The 22,038-nt window shown below is 42.8% G+C and overlaps 1 protein-coding gene across 4 annotated transcripts in view; it reads right to left on the bottom strand.

The window, feature by feature from the left end:
• The window catches only part of ADAMTS12 (ADAM metallopeptidase with thrombospondin type 1 motif 12), a 331,317-nt gene that overhangs the window by 54,872 nt on the left and 254,407 nt on the right, over positions 1-22,038 (bottom strand). For 3 of the 4 annotated variants that reach the window (XM_023239156.2, XM_023239155.2, XM_045038312.1), the window contains 3 exons: positions 14,739-14,983; positions 12,950-13,088; positions 5,823-5,949 (listed from right to left, as the gene is read on the bottom strand). In XM_023239156.2, coding sequence (XP_023094924.2) covers positions 5,823-5,949; positions 12,950-13,088; positions 14,739-14,983 — 511 coding nt within the window. Of the gene's footprint in view, positions 1-5,822; positions 5,950-12,949; positions 13,089-14,738; positions 14,984-22,038 lie in introns of those variants that run through there. The other variant, XR_006585936.1, reaches the window with a different exon arrangement.

Raw genomic sequence — 22,038 nt, 5'->3', positions numbered from 1 at the left:
TTTCCATAATTTGGCTATTGTTGAGAGTGCTGCTATAAACATTGGGGTACAAGTGGCCCTATGCATCAGAACTCCTGTATCCCTTGGATAAATTCCTAGCAGTGCTATTGCTGGGTCATAGGGTAGGTCTATTTTTAATTTTCTGAGGAACCTGCACACTGTTTTCCAGAGTGTAAAAAGCGAAAGACGCTACCAAATGACAATGATTTAAAAAGACTTGTTAAATTCCTTATGCTTCCCTCTTAACAATAATCTTCAAATTGTTTGGAGGCAATTGCAGGAAATTCTGTTTCCTATATGACAGCACAAGTTGGGAGATAGAACAGGCTGTCTTGCTCCCTTGAAGTGCTCTGATGTGGACTGGCAGAGTGGAGCCGTGGAACTGATCACCAGCTCACTGAGAAAACCTGGGCCCCGGAAGATGCTGCACAGTGGCTGTCTGGCACCAGCTCCTGCCTGCGGCCACGGCATCTCCTTTCTAACTACCGGGGCTTCATTGCTGATGGTAGGAGAGGGGGCTGTGGAATTGGTCCATTTCAAAATTTCTCTCCAAATCAACAAGCTGCATCCGTGCACTCAGCTTAAGAAGCCTTCCAGGGGGAACCAGGTATCGTTTACCTTGTTCTAGCAATGCTGCTTTTAGAACTAAGAGATGAAGAGATGTCAACTACAAAGCCCCAAGCAAGGCAAGAATCACAGGGACAGTGGCCAGGAGGCGGGACTATGGGCAAGGGGTCCAGATGCCTGGCTGCTGGTCTTGCCCTGACAAAGGCTTGCCTTGCCAATGAATATGCATCTCATAGAGCCTGCCTGGCTGCAAGCTTCCTTAGGAAGTGACAGATTTGTGCCATTCCAAAAACTCCTTTGCCACACATTCCAAGAAGCCCCAATCACAGGGTTTTCCAAGCTTTGGAGCGTCTATAACTTGGTTGGGGCATCTCTGCTCTTCTGCTTGCGTCACCTGCATTAGTTTCCCATAGCTGCTGTGACAAATTACCATGAACTTGGTGGCTCAAGACAACAAAAACCTATTTGTTTGTTTTTTACTTTTTAAAATTTTTTATTTATTTTACTTTATTTTTAGTTTTTTTTAATGTTTTTATTTATTTTTGAGAAAGAGAGAGAGAGAGCATGAGTCGGAGAGAGGCAGAGAGGGAGACAGAGGATCCGAAGCAGGCTCCAGGATCCATGCTGACAGCAGAGAGCCCGATGTGGGGCTGGAACTCATGAACTGTGTGTGAGAATATGACCTGAGCTGAAGTCGGATGCTCAAACAACTGAGCCACCCAGGCACCCCAAAAAACCTGGTTTCTAATAGTTCTAGAAGCCAAATCTGGTCTCTTATAGTTATAAAATCAGTGTTACTGGGATGAAATGAAGGCATTAGCAGCACCATGCTCCCTCCAGAGGCTCTATGGAAGATCAGTTCTTTGCCTCTTTGGGTTTGTGGTGCCTGCTGGCATTGCCTGGCTTGTGGACCATCCCTCCAGTCTTCAAGGTTACTGTCTCCAAATCTGTCCCTGTTCCATCTTCATATCACCTTCTCTCTCTCTCTCTCTCTCTCTCTGTGTGTGTGTGTGTGTGTGTGTGTGTGTGTGTGTGTGTGTGAAAATTCCCCTCTGCCTCTCTCCTATAAGGATACTTGTAATGACATTTAGGGCCCAAATGGATAATTGATGATAGTATCCCCATTTCAAGCCCCTTCACTTAATAATGTCTGCAAAGACCCTTGCTCCAAATGAGGTAACATTTGCAGGCTCCAGGGACCAGGATCTCCTTTCAGCCTATCACAAGACCGCACTAAGGGTCAGCTTCAAGCTCACAGAGCTCAGCTTGTATCACATAAGAATTCCTTTATCAAGGCCCCTTCTCCATGTCCATGGGCTGAAGGGTCAGCTCATCTCCTCCTCAAGAGTCCTTCAGCCTCCCGACTCTTACCCCAACATCCTTCTCCCTCTAGCACTGGTAGCATCTTGTTGTAAAGTTACCTCCAACTAGAAATTCTGAGAGTTGAAGTGTAGAGGTGGGTAAGGTAACCACCTTTATGGAAAGCGAATTCTGAAAAGAGTGAGGCCAAGTCTTTAGCTACAGGTAAATAAGATGTCCGGAACAGAGGGGCGCCTGGTGGCTCAGTCAGTTAAGTGTCCGACTTTGGCTCAGGTCATGAGCTTGCAGTTCATGAGTTCGAGCCCTGCATCAGGCTCTGTGAGGACTGCTCGGAGCCTGGAGCCTGTATTCGATTCTGTGTCTCCCTCTCTCTCTGCCCCTCCCCTGTTCATGCTGTCTCTCTCTCTCTCTCTCTCTCTCTCTCTCTCTCTCTCTCTCTCTCAAAAACAAATCAACATTAAAAAAATTAAACCTTTCTTTAAGAGACAAAACAGATGAACATAAAGGAAGGGAAACAAAAATAATATAAAATCATGGAGGGGGACAAAACAGAAGAGACTCATAAATATGGAGAACAGAGGGTTACTGGAGGGGTTGTGGGAGGGGGGATGGGCTAAATTGGTAAGGGGCACTAAGGAATCTACTCCTGAAATCATTGTTGCACTATATGCTAACTAATTTGGATGTGAATTAAAAAAAAATAAAAAATAAAACAAGAAGATATCCGGAACAGATTGATGTATGTTTTAAAACACAGAGTTGATACCAGAATCTTCTTTGACTGTGTTGCTTTTCTGTACATAGCCTGTGTCCCCAGCTCTACCTTGGTCTCAGCAGGTGACTGTCTGCATGAAGATCCCTTGGAACCCACCACACCTAGCAGCACGCTTGCTTTGCTTTAGACACAGCCTGGATAGGGGACTGGTGCACACCTCTTTGGGGGATGTAATGGAGACCACAGGCTTATATGGGTTCAAACCTCTGCTGTCTACTAATTAGCTGCATGATCCTAAGTGAGGTAAGGAACAGTTCTTCCTCTATAGGCATGTAATAATTATTTTCTTCAGTAGTCGAGAACAATAAAGAGAATATATGAGGTATCTCTAAAACATCATCAAAAGTGAAGTAGGTACTTAAAAATCCCACTGTTTTCTTCTACTCTGCTCTCACATTACTTCTGTTTCTTCTTCTTCTTCTTCTTCTTCTTCTTCTTCTTCTTCTTCTTCTTTTTCTTCTCCTTCTTCTTGAATGTTTATTTACTTCTGAGAGACAGAGCATGAGTGAGGGAGGGGCAGAGAGAGAGGGAGACACAGAAACCGAAGCAGGCTCCAGGCTCTGAGCTGTCAGCACAGAGCTTAACACGGGCCTTGAACCCATGAACCATAAGATCATGACCTCAGCCGAAGTCACTTAGCTGACTGAGCCACCAGGTGCCCCAAGTTACTTCTGTTTCAACAAATGTGTGGGTTTTCCATACCAAGCAATTCTGGCCCTAACTGTTGGGGTTGGTGCAGACTGGGCAGGTTTGGGGCTGGGCTGCCCAGCACAGCCCCTATTGCCTTCCCTTCAGGTCCAGGTTGTCACCTGTGCTTCTCACCAGCTGGCCATGAACCAAGGTTCCCACAATCCCAGCCAAGGGTTGGATACTTTCCTAAAGTGGCTCACAGAACTCAAGAAAACATTTTGCTTACTAGATTACTGGATTATTATAAAAGGATACAACTCAGGGACAGCCAGATGGAAGAGATTCATGGGGAGGTACAGGGGAAAGGTGGCAGAGCTTCTATACCCCCCTTGGGGCACACCACCCTCCCAGCACCTCCATGTATTCAGCTGCCAGGAAGCTCTCCATACTCCTCCAGTTAGGGTTTTTTTGTTCGTTTGTTTGTTTTTAATTTTTTTTAATGTTTACTTATTTTTGAGAGAGGGTGTCACAGTGTAAGTGGGTGAGGGGCAGGAAGAGAAGAAGACACACAATCTGAAACAGGTTCCAGCCTCTGAGCTGTCAGCACAGAGTCCAACTTGGGGCTCGAACCCAGGAACTGTGAGATCATGACCTGAGCCAAAGTCAGGTGCTTAACCAACTGAACCACCTGGGCGCCCCCAGAGCTTTTAGTTCTAAAATCATGATGACTATTGGATTTTATCAGAGGCATTTTTTTTATCAGATACCAAATATATATCCTTTATTGTATCACAATATCTCAGTGCTCAATAAATGGTAACTCTTACATGGCTATAATCACCACAGTATCTCTTATGGGAAGTAACAGGAGCTTAACAACTATTCATTGGCAATCGTAAGGCCAAGGGTGACTATGTAACACAATAAAAATGAGAACCTGAACCCCAGGGACAAAATTAGAGCCAGGAAATAACCACCTATCGTTTTAAGAGGATATCTAACCCACCATAGCAAGTGGCTTTGAAAAGCAAGGACAGAACCCCGGGCACGCAGGCACATGTATTATGGCTGCTGTCTAATGAGCGCAACAGGAATTTACTGGTACAGGGTCATCGACTTTGCGGGGGACTGGGGGTGAGGAAGCATGTGAGCCCTGCAGAGCTGTGGGCTAGTGACCAGCCCCCAGACATGACCTTTTCTTTTCTGGCTCACTCTTCCCTGAGAAGAAATTATAGAAAGTACAGCTGCAGACAAAACCTAGTGCTGGCCAGAGCTGCAGCCAGGTGAGGTGACCAAGGCGAGGTGACCAAGGTGAGGTGAGGCAGTGCCTCTGTCCTGTTGCCGCATGGCAGGATCTGGCTCCTGGCCTCACAGCCCACTCCTTCTCCACCAGAGCCCACAGAGCTGGACAGAGAATAAACCCGCTGACTCTGGCCTCTGGGGCCAGCCTGTCTGCCCCCACTAGAGACAGATATTGCTTGCCTTCACTGACTTGCCTAGACTCTTCTTTTTACACAGTTCTTCAACATTTATCACATTCTTCTAGCTCTTCTTTAGAGTTCGGTTCGTCACCTATTTGATTTATGATACCAACGAGTCCCCTCCTGTTTGACTAAACTTAGTGTGTCTTCTTAGGATTGGAATGAATGCCTGATGAGATTGGCAACCTAAATATACCCTTGTTTGTGGTCACTAGAAAATGAAGACGCTCTCCAGAATTCATTCTTTCCTTCTTCCTTCACTTCCTTTCTTCTCTGTCCCTCCCCTCTCTCTTCCTCTCTCCATTCTCCTCTTCCTTGGCTCCCGACCCCCCCCCCCCCGCCTTTAACATAAGCCCCTACATTACAGCCACCTTCTGGGACTCCAATATCTAGAACCAATATGGTGAGCAGGAAATGAATACCTCTATAATGCTGCTTCTCAACCAAGGGTGCTTTTGCCCTTGACCAGACACTTAGCAATGTTTGGAGATGTTTTTGGTCGTGACAACCTGGAGGAAGGGGGGAAGTTGCTACTAAAATCTAAGTAGGTACAGGCCAGGGGTGTCACTACACATCATAGGGTGTGCAGGACAGCCCTGAAACAAAGAGTTATCTGGCCCCAAATGTCAACGGTGCTGAGATTAAGAGAGCCTGCTCTGAAGATCACCCTTCCAGGCAGCCATTAAGTGCAGGTGGGTCCAGTGATCTGAAGTTGAAGGCTACTGTTGCACCGGTCCAGTGCTCTTAGAAAAGCCACACCTGTTATCTGAAGAACTTTGGGGGATCCATAGAACATTCTCTTCAACAATGCTTTGAGACTTAGTCTTACCAAATAAAAAAACACAGAACACATCTTTGTAAGAAATACTGCTCTATGGGGAGAAGATATCCTCACTCACAGGTTGCCACAGGCTCCAACAGCATAGCCACAGACACCTGTAAAGGTTTTTCTGTATTTATTCTAATGACAAAGCTTCCCAACCTCCTTTATCACTGAGCATTAGATTACTGTTACATCAGACACATGGAGCTCTTTTATCAGTGGTTACCTGGGTGGACAGTCCTTTTCATAGCACTTCTTCTGTCTCCCGTTGGGCTGTGTTTCTGGGTCACAAAAGGTAGCTTTCACCATCCCGTGGCCCTTCTTCACACAACGGGCAGTCTGGCGGCGGATACCTGGGGGCAGGGCAGAAAGGTTCACACGTGTTAAATCCCGAGCCCACATACCTAGTGTCAGGGAGGCCCCTGGTCATGTCAAGTGGCCACGCTTATCACTGATGGGAAAGTTGTCCATAAGGTGTCTGGCTTTCAAAGTATGGATAGGGAACGGAGTCTCTACTTCACTCATGCTACAGCTCACAGTGGGTGGAAGAGATCTTGCTTGAGAAGGACTACAGATAATATAGGTAGATTAACACACAATCTCATATACAGATTATAATGTAACTGGGGAGACAAGACCAATACATATATTCCAAATAAAAAAAAGTGAGACTTAAATAACGAAAGCAGATATTGTCACCAGGTATTATAACACAATTGCTATTAGCTTAATAAAGGAACAAAGCAGGAAGGGATGTTTATATTATTAGTAAACTCTGAAAGACAGGAATAAAATTCAAAAGAATGTTGTAAAGTTTGAGGGGTCATATTTCTAAAGTAGAGGCTTTGAGAACAGGGACTAATAATACTGCTGCCTTCGGAGACCAGGTCGGTAATGTGAGTAAGAAAAGCACACGGGGGGTGGCACGTTCTGTAGGCAGACCAAGAACACCTGTAGGCTGGGTTTAGCTTTGGATAAATAATAATAGTGAACACATGTAGCACTTGCCTTGTCTCAGGTGCTGTTCAGAACTGTATGTGCGTGTGTACAAATAAACAAACATATATGTACATACACAAATATATAATACGTAAAATGTATTACTTATTATCTATTTTGGTAGACAGAAATCCAAACCTCACAACAATCCAGTGAGGTCAACACTACCATTATTCGTATGTGAAAGATGAAATGGAGGCACAGTGAAGTCCCACAGGCTGACAGAGGAAAGGGACCACAGCTTTTGCTAAGACATCATTACCAAGAGAAGTGAGGGGAGTGGCCAGCATGTCGCGGATTGAGAGGTGGAGGGAGAGTGAGAAGGGAGTCATCATGTCTCTTGAGGGGGCTAACACTTCAATGCTGGATGTGAAATACTGGGGTAGAAGACTGAAGACTGGGACCCCACCCACCTTCTCCCCCCCCCCTCCCCGCCCACCAGGGGACAGAGCCATCAGCGGGCACACAGGTTGGTGCCCTGAACTCTCAGGGCATCCAGGCCTTGAGTGGGCTTACTGGTGTACAGAATTCTTGAATCGGAAAGGCCACGAGTACACCGATAAGCTGGTCACCTCCTCACGTTAGCACACGGAGGGACTTCCCCACAGACACACAGCAGGCAGGACCCAAACTGGAGACCGTTCTCCTGCCATCTGCCACCTCACACTGCTTCACACGCCCCGTTCCAGCATAATCTCCCAGGCTGCCTTTCATACTCAGATGTCAGTGATCACATCTCATCATTTAAAAATGTCAGAGGAGTTGTCATACAGTAAGTGAATCCTTTTAAATGAATCAACAGTATTTTGTTGTTAACTAAAACAGTATTTTTTTTCTTTTGAAGAAGATAAGTAACCTTTCAAACACTCAGGCTTTCTCAGCTGATAAGACTGTCTTATTCTTCTTTTGTTCTAGAAATAAAACACTGTCAACAGCTGGAAGCAACATTACAAAAGGAATTTCTGTGGCACAAGGAACGAGTCATTGTTTGGAAAGACACAAACACCTGTAGAGAAGTCTTGGACAATGTGAGTGGATAGAGACTGAAATGGTGGATGCCAGAAACACTGACATGTACCTGCAGTTATAGAGCAGAAAAAAGCAAAGCTTAGATGCTTAGAAGTTTCATTGAAACTTTGGGTGGTTTGGCAAATTCTTAATGTCACAACCTAATAGGAAACCATCAGGTGACTCTCAGAGGTTGGAAACATCCTCCCAAAAGGCTTGTTTCTGTGCAGGAATAGCAAAAATTGCTCTGTGCTCCTGACTCCAGCAGTAGCAGAAGGACACAAAACATAACATAAAATCCCTATTGCCTGGTTGGTCTGGTGGATCAGTGTGGTGATGAACATAGACTGGCCGGGCAGATACTGTGGGGCGCGTAGGGCAAAATTAATAATGATGTGTCAGAGTTCCTCCATTGAAATTAAGGGTGTATGTATCACTATATGTCACTTGTCGTTTATCTTATAAATACTATGTGTTTATGCATACGATGAACTATATAAGCCTCGTTCCACAGTATATGCTTAAATCCATCTCAACGTTTCTGTTATTTTTATGGTCCTAAATATTAAAAAAGTCTTCCAGATATTGTTAGAGACCAGTATCTTCACTCGGTTGACCCTACCTGACAATTCCAGTGGACGAAGTCAGATGGATTAGTACCAAGACGAATGCAATTTTAAAAGGGTCAAAGAAGTATCTGATTCTGATTTTCCAAAGAAGTGAATTGTCATCTAGATATCAGCCTATAGTCACACATCAGGGCCAGAGTGGAATGTGTGTCCCTATTTGTAATACTCATGCTTTATCAAGGATATGTGGACATATCTTAAATGTACATGGTTATTTTGAGCTTTAGTGCTGTGAAGGAAAGGTGTTCATTACGGCACTACAAAAATGTTTATAACTGACTGCAGAATAGTGTAATGTAGAAATAATTGTATATTCACACAGTGGGATGGTACGCAGACCTTCAGGTGAATGTACAAAGAGCTACTTTCATTAGTGTGGACTTATCTCAAAAGCATAATACTGAGTAAAACAAAATAGAGAACTATACACAGAGTATGACACTGTTTATAAGCTTAAATGCCCGAGAAACAATGTTTTTTTAGTGTGGATGAGTATTCACATGTATAATAAGAGTATTTAACAACATGCATGATAATAACAAATACTGGTTACATGACCCTGGTTAACTCTGGGGAAAAAGGAAAGGGAGAGGAGTCAGGGAGTGCTTATCATCTGCATTTGTGCAATTTCTTTTCTTTAAAAATGAAGATTGAAATAAGCATGAGTAATGGTAAAATCTGAGAAAACTGAGTGTCTGGCATGCAAGAGTTTGCTGTTACATTCTCCATTTTGCTAGGAGATTTATAATGCTTCCCAGTGAAAAAGTGTAAAGCTAAAATAATACAATAATAATAAAAACAAAACAAAACAAGACAAATAAAATAAAATAAAATAAAATAAAATAAAATAAAATAAAATGATTGCTACTACCTGTTTGCAAACTCTTTTACTATGGGAATCAATTTGGTAATAAGTTTCTTAACATTGCCATAATATTTATGCTCCTTTTTTTTAATGTTTATTTATTTATTTTTGAGAGAGAGAGAGAGAGACAGAGTGTGAGTCAGGAAGGGGCAGACAGAGAGGGAGACACAGAATCAATCCAAAGCAGGCTCCAGGCTCTGAGCTGTCAGCACAGAGCCCGACATGGGGCTCGAACTCACGAACCGTGAGATCATGACCTGAGGCGAAGTTGGATGCTCGACCAAGTGAGCCACCCAGAAGCCCCAATATTTATGCTCTATGAGCCCAAAAATTCCACTACAAATTAACACTAATGAAATCTTCAGAATATGATGATCAATAAGGAATTGGCTAAAAGATATTTTGCTTTGTCTTGCCAGTGAAACATAATGTATCCAAAAAATGACAGCTACGAAGACTGAGTAAGACCTGGAAAGGTACCCATGTTAATGGCATTAAGTGAAAGCATGTGTATATGTACATAAACACATCCATATGCACACAACTATATACATCTATAACTAGAAAAAAGCATATTGAAAGGCAAAAAAGGGGTGCCTGGGTGGCTCAGTCACTTGGGTGTCCAACTTTGGCTCAGGTCATGATCTTGCGGTTTGTGAGTTCGAGCCCCGCCTCGCACTCTGTGCTGACAGCTCAGAGTCTGGAGCCTGCTTCGGAGTCTGTGTCTCCCCCTCCCCCATCCCTCCCCTGCTCATGTTCTGTCTCTTTCTGTCTGTCAATAATAAATAAACGTTAAGAAAACTTAAAAAAAAAAAAAAAAAGAAAGGCAAAAAAGAAAAGTAAAAAATGCATTGTGTCAGGGTGGTGACTTTTTCTATTTCTAATTTTTCAATAATATTTTTCACCTACTTTTATAGTATAGAACGTTTTAGCTCAAAGCAACTAAAAATACACAGTTGACTGATTCAGTGTTTCAGGCGGTCTTCCATCTTTATATTTAGCAATGTGTGTCCTACGGGAATATTAGCATTTCACCCTCTGTGTCTGACAGCATGAGAGTAGATATGTTGCCCTTCTTCTCTGCCAGAATAAGAGCTCACTGTTGCTCAAATAGGCAGTGTGACTATAGGCAGGTGAGCACATGGACACTGGCAGCTTCCTCATAGTTCCTGTTAAGATTTAATAACCAGAATGACATTTGCCCAAGCAGGCTGAGGGGTTGCTGAAGGATCAGGCTGTATCAGAACCAAGTGCCTGATGCACATTTGGTAAGGGAATCTCATTTCCTAGCCAAGAGGATGCATCTCATCTTTACAAACATAGCACAAATCAGTCATTTATCTTGTATTCCTATGCTCTGATATATTGCATGTGTAATAATGCAAAGAATTCATCCCATGTTGAAACAGAAAAGAGGGGCGGGTGGGTGCTCTCCTGTTTTGTGGAGGGGTCCCTGCCCAGCCTGGACTGGCTGAGTTTTCACTCCTTGGTGTCCGGGGACAAAGGATTTCAGCTTAAAGCTTAAACCTGTACTTCACCTAAAGAAGAGAAAAATGGGGATGAGAACTCGAAAAAGTATTTGTATCTATAGTCCCCATGACCTCATTTTCCTCACAACTGCTCCTCAAGGAAATATTTTTCACCAACTTATTTTTTGTTTATGTTGCTTTTGCTTCTCGGCAAGCCCAGCCCCCTGGGCAGTGGGGCAGGACATCTGGAAATGCCAGGGGTAGCACTGGGGATAGCAGTATGACACCAACCCCACTTACAGCTGCTGCCACAAATCACAGCTTTGACCTAATGGATTTCCAGAGGACTAGGATTTTCAAAACAGCACACATTTTGAAATGAACACGATCCCTACGATTTCTAAAAGTCAACGCTTGGTTTCTGTACTGAAGGAGGGGAAGAGAGAAGTTGGAAATACAAGAATCGTCGATTAGGTTGACAATGCGTGACTCAATGTCCATTGCTGGACCCCTTTCCAGGACTGCTTCCTGGGGCAGGGGGCACAGGTACAGGGAGGAGCGAGTGAAGGAATGGTGACGAGACAGAGTATATAAGAGAGAGGCCCACAGAGTAGGTGACTGTGTTCTTCTGGCCATTCACTCCTTCACTTCCATTCTCTTGGCTACCTCGCTGAATTTGGCACTTCCCCTTATTGCTGCCCTAGTTTTAAAGGCAGTAATTACAAGCTAAAGGCAGGAAGTTCCAGAACAGACTTGGACATGATCCAAAAAGGAGAGGCAGAGGCCTCATACGGCACTACTATTAAAGCCCCTCAAATGAGTGAAGAGTCCCAAGTACCTGACATACCCTTCCCCGCCCCCTCGCCCCAGACCTTAGAGAAGTTCACCCAGCCTTCAGCCAAGAGAGTGGATGCCCTACAAATGTCCATGCATTGTTCACAGTTTCCAGCTTGTACTCAGAGGACTAAGGCCAACCGATGAAATAAAAGGTGAGCAGAAATGATCTGTGTCACCACCAGGCCCTTAATAAGAGCCAGTCTGCCTCTTCCATTTCTGTTTGCTGTGGGGCATGCTGGAAGCCACACATGTCAGATGTCTTAGTTGCAAGATGAAGCTCGGCCACCCAATCTGCATCAGACTTACAATGGGTTAGAAATAAACCTTCCCTGTGTTGAAGTCCTGAGATTTTGATTTCTTATGGTAGCAGAACTTACTCCATCCTGATACACTTGACAGCAAGGAATCTCTCCAATGCTCAATTTTATGAGAGGAAACTACTCTCCTAGTAGATAGGAAAACGTGGTAAATTGGAGACAGAAAAAAGAACACTAGGTTGGAATCAGGAGAGCCTGTTATGGTTTGGATTTGCCCATCATTTACAGTATGCCTCTGAGCCGGGTGTTCGACTTTTGTTGCTGTTGTTGTTGTTTAAATGTTCATTTATTTATTTTGAGAGAGAGAGTACAGTGGGGGAGGGGCAGAGAGAGAGGGAGAGAGAGAATCCCAAGCCGGCTCCATGCTCAGTGTGGTGCCCGATTTGGGGCTCGATCTCATAAGTCATGAGATCATGACCTGAGCCAAAATCAAGATTAGAACCCTTAACTGACTGAGCCACCCAGGCGCCCCGCAGGGTGTTCGACTTTTGTGAACTTCAGGTCCTCAACCAGGCTTTTAAGCCTTTCTGTTTTGCTTTTTAAAACACATGTAATACTGGGGCACCCAACTCTTGATTTCGGCTCAGGTCATGATCTCACGGTTCATGGGATGGAGCCCCACATTGGGCTCTGAGCTAACAGTGTGGAGCCTGCTTGGGATTCTCTCCCTCTCCCTCTCTCTCTGACCCTCTCCAGCTTGTGCACGCACTTATTCTCTCTCTCAAATATCAATAAATAAACATTAAAAAAGCAAAACAAATGTAATACTGTATTGTATGCCTGAAAGTTGCCAAAAGAGCAGATATTAAATGTTCTCACCACATACACAAAAAGGAAACTTTGTGGAGTGATGGATATGTTGGCTGACCTTATTGTGGTAAACGTTTCACAATATGTACGTGTATCAAATCATCCGGTACAATTTAAATTTACACAATGTTATGATGTGTCACTTTTATCTCAATAATTCTGAAAACAAAACAAAATAAGACATGTAACCTTTTTTTCAAACAAACTCTTTCATGAACAACAGTATATAAAGCTGATACAAGAAAAACTGCCTCTCTCTTTAGACCATGGCCAGCATATTCACTCTCAGAGAGGCCCCGGGCCATGTTTGTGGAACCCTGCAGACCTATAGGCACAGAGTATGAACCACTGGCTCAGACTGCCTCCGTGGCCCAATGTGAAGCTGACACGGATGCAGAGACACAGCAGCTGTCTCTCACCTGTCCCACATGTTACGCTGCACTCTGTCCAGTGGCCATACTGCCAGAAGTACACCAGTTTTTCCACGTCATTGTCAAGGCCATCTTTCCGGATTGTATACTCATATTTGATGCCAGGGTTAGTCACCTGGAACAGAAGCTAAAAGGCAATAGAGGGTTGACATCACTGTCGTGACTTTATATTACAAAACACAGTGCTATAATAACAAACGCTACAGAATGTCCATCATCTTAAAGTAATTATGAAGACATGCATTGGAGCAAATGCCAATAAATGAATATATCTCCACCTCTACTTCCACCTACACATCTATCTATATCTATATCTATATGTATATCTACCTACATCTATACCTTTATCTATCTCTATCTAATCTCCATTTGATTATTTCTTGGCTGAATTCCCATGGAGATTTAATCTTATGGAAATTTCTCTGAGGGAATAGGGATAGTGTCTTTTCCAACAATAGACTGGTAGGTCACCTTGCACCCTTGTGTACTTAATAACCTTGTGATTACAGGTAAGTTACTTAATATCTTTGTGCCTTAGTTTCCCCTATTTACAAAGTGAGGATAATAATAGCATGACTAATAGGGATGTTGTGAGAGTCGAGTAAGTAAATAAATGTAACATAACTGGATATGAGTAGAATACAGGGCGTTGGGTAGGCTCAGTCAGGAGAGCATGCAACTCTTGATCTCAGGTTGTAAGTTCAAGACCCACGTTGGGTGTACAGATTAAAAATAAAATCTTAAAAAAAAAAAGATATGAATAGAATAGTGCCTCATATGTAGTTAGCATTCAATAAACATTAATTTTTATTATTGTTGTTGCTGTTGCCTTATGATGCTATTCTCTAGCTCTCAGGTGAGTTAATTCCTTTAAAGCATATAGTTCTGCAATGAAAATGGTCCTGGGCTTTAGGCAAGGCATACCATTCTTGGGACCCCCCCCCCACTTCCCTCTCCTGCAGGTACTCTACTTACCACATATTTAAAATCGGTGGATTGGTTGCTCCATGGGATTGGGGTTCCCGTATGTAAATCCTTTGCCATGTAGGCAGGTAAGATTTCAGGTCTCAAGACATTTATGAATCATAGCTGTCAAGCCTTGACCTCCAGCTTTTATGAGTGTTCTGATCTCTGGCTCTGCAATTACCTCCTAAGTTCTGAATATGGTTATATCTGACTTTCTCTTGGGCCATCTGTAATCCCCAACTTGCCTTGTCTCTACTGATATAATCCACTCCTTTTCCATAGTTCCTCGCCAACACGAAAGACAATTTACTTATTCAACTCTCACAACACCCACTTGTGCCTTCAAGGAGATATACTACATTCTAACTCCATTCTCCCCCAAGAATTTCACAAAGTCAAACATCTTGTCTGAGGACAAGCACATGATAACATATGAAAAAACCATGTCAGTCCATCACCATTGCTGGAAAGCTACTTGGAAACTCATGCCACACTGACATAGATTGACAGCATCTTTTTTTATACCTGAGAAACACCTGCAAATAAACAGCTTAGGTCAACCATAGTGGAAACTGAACTCAAAACTCCCGTTAGAGGATTTTAGGGACCCCATCATTTCATTATGGGGACTTCAGAAATTTCTAGGCAATAAAGGATTAACAGCACAAGTAACATCTTGCTTCCCTCCCTGCTCCTTGCTAAAAATTTTAAGTATTTTTAATTAACGTCCCCTAGCAAATACCTTGGAAAAGAACATTATAAATGTCCTAACTAATGTACATATCATCAGCTGCCTTCCCCTCTGCATTACCTGGATCCACACTGACTCATTGGTAGGACCTGTGGCCATCAGTTTCTCCAGGTCTCCTTTCCTGTCATATTGGAAGATGGTCCCTGCCAGCTTGTAGTTTCCATTCCACTGGATAATAAATCCTCCATTGAGGTAATATTTTTTGGGGTCTTCACTCCTGATGGCCAAAAAGTTTCCAGCTCCTTCAACCTCCATTACCCTTATGTCCCTTGCTCCTTTCGGAATCAGTCCAATGTCAACATAACCTAAGGAGAGAAGATACAATAACGGAAAAGGCACAGTAGCTTAGCTGAACACAATCTGCTTCCAATCCATCATTCATCTCCATGACTTAGTGCCCATGCCTTCCTTTTGGGTGGTCATTGGGATTAGTAGATACACTAGTCATGGGAAATTTTAAAGAGCTTGGCCAGGAGTAGAATTTCCAGGGGCTCTATGACTCAGTATTTACACAGTTTTATGAGAAGAGGTGAAATAAATGCAGATTGGACTATGAAGCATTTGTGGTTGACCCAGCATTGTCATTTCTGTAATTTTAAGTTGACAGTTCAAATATTTACAGCCCCTAACTAGCTTCCCATCAGCATTTCTGCTCCCCCATTTGTTGCTGCTATCAGATTAATCTTTTTCAACATTACATTGGATACATCCTTCTGCTTATTCATCCTCATTGCCTCCAAGTTAAAGACAGACTCTTAGAAGTAATCTAATCATAGCTTAAATTCATTAATAGAATCCCAGGAGAAATCATGGATTGATTTGCCACCTGGTGCTCTTGAATACAACCTGTGATGAGAAACTCAGCTCTGAGTACAGCTTTTTATATTGCTGGACAATTCTATTCATTAGAAAGGGGTTTTTTTCTTATTTTTTTTGTTATGCTGAAATATGAATTTATGTTCTACTCTCATATGCTCTACTCCGACCTGAAAGAGCACAGAAGGCATTCATTTAAAGATGATGATCAATTCTAGCTACAGTCTTATCCTTGTATACTGGTAGTCATGGCAGGGGACATACTGGGGAGAAAAGGAATTAACACATAATGGTTTCCCCTCTTTGGCAGACTTCATGCTAAGCACTTTATGAATTTATCCTGTTTGTGTTTCTTAAGAACTATCAGTGGGATAGAACGGAAAGAACATGAACTTTGGGGATGGCATGCAAATGTGTGGGGGCAGGGGAGTCAGAACACTTGAGTCCTAGCTTCTGCATCACCACGAATGTGTTTTATCACTTTCATGCACTTATTTAACTTCCTTGAATGTCATCTGCACAATAAAGGGGATTGAATAGATGATGTCTGACATTGCTGGCGGCTCTGATATTCATTTTTCTCTTTTCTAAGCAAAACACTCTTGTTCCTTTAACCTTTCTTTCCATGCAAAATTTGGTCTTAAGACCCTGATCATCCTGGCCATTTTCCACTGGACATGCACTAGGTTTTTTGACCCCAAGGAAACCTGCATCTCTGTCACCTGAAAGTACCTTGACTGCTCCCCCTCCATCAATGCTGAAGTAGCAGGGGGTCTTGGGAGCTAAAATCCTAGGAAGCCAGCAGGAACAATTTGCTTAGAAGCTCAGGCCACAACCTCAGCCCCATTTTTCAAACTGACAGCTACCATCCAGCAAGACCAAAATGCAGGTCTTGTAGCACCTTATTAAATTCCATTTGTCCCTCACAATACTTGCCTGAAACAGCTGATTAAAACTACAAATTTACAAGTATCTCTAGGAACATATATATCACATGTAAGTGAGGCTATTGCAATTTTCTGAAATGCCTTTGGAGTGTTGCATCCCACAGCCACTTTCTGACTTGGGATATTGCCTGCCTTCTCAGAGCAGAACTCATGCAGAAAGCTCAACTGGCATTACATAGCAGGACAATCACCTTATCTCCTTTGTTTACAGACAAACAGCAAAACAATCCCTCCCCCCCCCCAAAAAAAAAACCCAATGGGAGCTAGATGGAAAAAAAATCCCGGAGTTTGCTTTTTTATCTTCCACTTAAGAAAAAAATCCAAATTTAGAAATATTTGTCATCCAGATTCTGCAAACTTCAAAGGGGAGGTACATCAGATTTAAAATAAAAGCTTCCAGTGAATCTAAGTGCTGCTTCTAAACAGTCTACAGGCAGTTCACAGAAGATGTAAACTGAGATCGATTTAGCCATGAGCAAAAGTAATGCACATTTCTACCACGTATTTTGCAAAAGAATATCTGGGGGAAGGCCAAAGGATAAATTATGGTAACTTGGAGTTAGAAAGAACCACAATATCTCCACCAGACTCCTTTGCACATGACAAAAAGCCCATACTTGAGAAGAATATAAAATGAAAAGTAAAATGTTCAATTTCCCGTCACCCCCAGTCCTATGTCTCAAGGACAATTACAGTGAATAAGTTTCCTGGATTCTCTTCCAAAATCTTTCTTTGCATGTATAAGCACATATACACATAATTTTTTAAACAAGTGGGATCATACTATGTGAACTATTCCAACCACTGCTTTTTAAATTTAATATAACTTACGTATCTTTCCATATTTTTTGAGCATTTCAACAACTGCAAAAATGACGTAAACCCATTTGTTTAACCAATCTGCTACTAATGGACATTTAAATGTAAATGAATGGCTATAAACCTTTCTGTTTATCAAATGAGAAACCCGGGTTCTCACACAAAGAAGAAATCTATCCACATCACACACCTAGGTAGAAAGTACATACACCTATACCCAGGGTTTGCTAACCAATTCTTAATATATTGTTTTTAATAAGAAAATGTGGTTGGTAGAAAGAGAATATTCCTGAGTATCTTATCCTCAAGGGTCTTCTTTACAGAAATAAGAATCATATTAAAAAGTAAGGGTGGAAAGTTATTGAGACATTTATTCTGCATCAAAGGAAGGCTTTCAGGGTTGATAAGACTTTTTCCAAAGTGCTAAGAATGGTGAGTACATACATTCAGAAAGTCACTTTCTCCCACCCTCCCTAGTAAACATCAGTCATTTGCACCAGTATTGGGGTAATACCGAGAAAATGGGGAAAGTAGGAAAATGTAATCTTGACCTCAGAGAAGGAGTCTCTGGGTCCATGGAGATCACCTGGAGAAGCCAGCCTATCACTAAGTCCTGAGTCCCTTGAGCTGAAAGAATACTTGGGGCCTTTGAGGATGGGGCAGAAGACCGGCCCCACTTCTGAAACCGTCATTAGAAGAGATAACAGTGGATTATTGGTGCTAAAGTGCACCTTATCCAACTGTTCTTTGCAATTCACAAAACAGAATTTACCCAGTAGCATATTTCTAATAAAAATGTGCTCTTAATGAGGTCAGACTATTAACCCCCTGACAATTTATCTACAACTACCAGCTCATCTTTTTTTTTTTTTCTTAAGATTTATGCTGTCAGTTTGCAGCAAGCAAGACAATCCTCAGTGCAGGCCCAAATCTCCTGGTGTAATGTAAGGAGGCTCTGGGAAAGGCCAGTCCATCTCCTGAGGCCTGCCTTGATAGCAATGACACATCAGGGTCAGGTACAGGTATCAACCTGCACTTGACCTGCTCTCACATGAGAAGGAGGAAGAACTACCCATAAATATGCCCAGAAGATCTTCTGAAAAGCCCAACTGCCTTGGTCCAGGTTGAGAGTTTTAGCTTCAATTATTTCAAAAAGAGGCTTATAAGGGCACCAGGACCTTGGAAAACACCACGAGCAACCACAACCCTCTTGCGAGAAGCCAGGGGAAAAGAAACATAGAAGAGAGACCAGACATTGACGGGGGCTTCCTGACCCTAAATGCTTCTGGGAAAGGATGGCAGCCCTGAGCCTTCTTGATACAAAAACTGTCAAGTAGAAGGTCCCTTCACTCTCCTTCCCTTCCTTTCTTCCAGCCTGGGATCTCCTGGAAAACATGATCTAGGATAGTCTCCAAGTAAGGTGATATTCTGGTTTCAAGATAGCCACATCCCCTCTTTTTATTATGCCCTACCCTCTGCCTCAGGTTTCTAAGAAAATGTTCTCATGCTGTCCATGTGGACTCATCTTCTAGCACTGGGCTACCTACCCTGTCCCAGGCAATTGTGTATGTTGTTGGCAAACCAGTCTTTCTATGACACTGACCCCTTCATGTCATTCCCCCACCTAAAATCATAGAATGGACCTTATTCTCTCTTAAGCCAACAGCAAACAAACTGAACCTTGCAGAATTGGCATAGGAGCAGCTTTGAGTGATGAAGCCATGCCATTTGTTCCTAAAATTGCCTCTTCCTTCTCACTGCCCAGACTTGAATTGAACTTGCACACATACTGCTGTCACAGCTCCCTAACCTGTGTTGTGAGGTGTTGTTGATGGGCTCCATTCACTCATGCACTTCCTCAGCGACAGAAACTAAGTGGTCCCAAGAAAAAGTCCAGAATATGCCTCACTATGGGATTAAGACAGCAATCTTAACATAACTTGAAACTGGTGTCAATTCTTCACTCCAGGTGAATTTAATACAACCAAAAAGACCAGTGGCAGACACGGGAGCTACCGCTGGAAGAACTGAGCACATAAACACACAGGATCGGGAAGTGGATGGGTATCATGTGGTCAGGTTCAGGAATAATTCCAGGTCCAGGCAGTTGCTCCGCATACTCCATTCCAGGAATTTCCTAAAGGTGTGGACACTGGCAGCAAGTGTTTCTAGAAGAAACTTTGTGTCTTTCCTCTGCTTTCTAGACTGCAGATTTTTTTTCAACATGCTTAATTGCGAAAATGAAATTGTGATGAATCTCAGAGGAAACCTAATTAATTTAAATATTATGCCAAGAGAGTTACAATAACTCTAGTACGTGCATCAAACCCACTAAAAAGATATGCAAATATATTTGGTATATATTTAACAATATTTAAATAATATTTAATAAGGTGAATTTTGTATGGAAACTGTTCTAGTCAATAAAAAGATTGTAAGGTTTTTTTTTTAATTTACAGGGGTTTGCTTTGTTTGTTTTTGAGAGACAGAGAGAGAGAGAGAGAGAGAGAAAGAGTGAACAAGTGTGCATGCGTGCTGGGGAGGAACAGAGAGAGAGGGAGAGAGAATCTTAATCAGGCTCCACACTGAGCACAGAGCCCAATGCTGGGCTTGATATCATGACCGTGAGATCATGACCTGAGCTGAAATCAAGAGTCAGGTGCTTAACCAACGGAGCCACCCAAGTGCCCCATAAAAATATCTTAAAATTGAAGTCTGAAAACATTCTGGTTGTGATTAAATAAGGGGAGTAGGAATCAAGGCTGGTGCTTTGGGCACTGAGTTAAATGACACAATTTCCTGTATGAGAGTTCCAGGGCACTCAGAGAATGCGGTCTCTTGTTCCCAGCAATAGATGAAAGCAGCCAGTGTGAGCAAGACCAGGAGCTGGTTTAGTGGTCACTGGGTCTGGCAATGGTCAACTCTAGAGAAGCCAAGCAAGGCCAGAGGAATCCAGAGTGGTGGTTTTAGGAAGTTAATGAATTAGTCCAAGAGGTTAAAACTGTCAGGTTTTAACATTTAAGACCAAGGTAGGTGAGTAATACAGAATCAAGGAAATTAGGCAGCAGTGGGGGAAAAAAAAAACACCCCGAAGCTGAGGAACTAGATGACAAAAGGTCAGGGTTCGAGGCCAAAGAAATTGGGCTATGAGAGTTTGGGATGGAAGTCAGGGCTCTGGGTAACAAGCCCAGGGTGCCCTTAGAAGAACAGAGCTTAAAGTTCTATCAGCTTCCTTTCAAACCAGGCTCCTCATTTAAGTTGTGCCTAAGGGCCAAGTGGCAGAGTGGGGCCCAGGCCTGTTACCCATTAGGGTAAGGGAGAGAAGCTGACAGGAAGAGAGTCATTGTCTTTTTCTTTCTTCTACCTACCCCATGCCAAGTACACAACAGTTACTTGATTAATGTTTCTCAAGTCATAGAGTGAATGAATAAATGAACGAGCGGATGATATCTGTACATAGCTCACTGTATTCTGGACCTAAGTTCTTTAATTTCAGACACGTCTACTCATAGTAACCATGGCACTATAGCAACGTGCCAATTCTTTTTTCTTTCTCCAAGAGAGGAAATGGAAGCTATTATGGAGGGTCTACAAGAAAGTGGGCCTAATGTTCCTCAAGTGTGACACTAATTAAAAGGCATGACATGATGCTGCCATCTGGCACACAGCATCAAATCTACTAAATGAGGTCCTCTCCACAAAGAGAGACAAGGACTTAGCTTTTGGGATAGCCCAAGAAAGCCATGAATAAAGACATCTTTTCTTGGAGACTCTGCCCAGCTTCAACACTTAGATTTCAGTAAACATAGGATTAGCCTTAGGGCTAAGAGCAGGGGGAAGACAAAAAATACCAGACAGGGTTGAGAAGGGCCTCAGAAATGGAGGCCCAAAGGGGTGACTTCCCCATGGTCAATGGTAATCTGGATCAGCACCTGGTCTCTTGCCTCTCAGCCTATTTCAATTCCACATCATCCATCATCGTCTTTCTTTCCTTCATAAAAAAGGACAGAGCTAATATTTCATATCTCCATAGTCAAAGGCAGCAGCAGCCAGAGAGGAGGAGAAGATGGGTCCGTTCATGATGAGCATCTCTAATGCAGACCTTCTCCACTTCGTTTTAAACCTACTCTGTTAAAAGAAATCAATGAGCCAAAGTAAAGCAAAAAGGGAGGAGAACACAGACAGACACACGGGTCAGTTAGGCCATGCAAAGTTTGAAAGATTTCTGAATTCTTCTAGGTGACTGACTACATATTCGCATCACTTTTTAGTCACAGAGATGATCTTGCCTCAAGTGCTAGTTGTACCTGTTGCCCGAGTTCATCGTTTTTCTAGTGTTGTCTGATAGTTGCTTACTTCTCTCAGAAAGGAGACGCTGGGCTTTCTCTCAAGATCATGGTTGTGACAAGAGCCTGTAACAAGGCTCTGGAGATTTGATGCCTAAGTGTAAAGCCATTTCCAACCACAGCTCCCATGTAACTGACTGCAGATATATACTTGCTCTGGGAATAATCCTCCATAAGGGCTCACCACGTGTCACAAATTCTTGAAGGCAAATGGGATGCCTTCCTGACCAGAGAGATGAAGTTACAATGGGAATGCCCCAAGCCAATCACTGCCAGCCACCAAAGTTCTCCACAGTTCTGGGTGGAGAGACAAGGAGAAAAGAATACTTCAGGATATTCATGAGAAGGGAAGGATTCCGAGATTTATGTCTGTGGGCCAGAATCAGAAAGTGACAAAAACCCAATATTACAATAGTGGTTTACAATATTACG

The sequence above is a fragment of the Felis catus genome, chromosome A1, assembly GCF_018350175.1.
Source record: "Felis catus isolate Fca126 chromosome A1, F.catus_Fca126_mat1.0, whole genome shotgun sequence".
Taxonomy (NCBI): Eukaryota; Metazoa; Chordata; class Mammalia; order Carnivora; family Felidae; genus Felis; species Felis catus.
The sequence above is the reverse complement of the archived record's forward strand: the minus strand, read 5'-3'. Positions and strand labels throughout refer to the sequence as shown.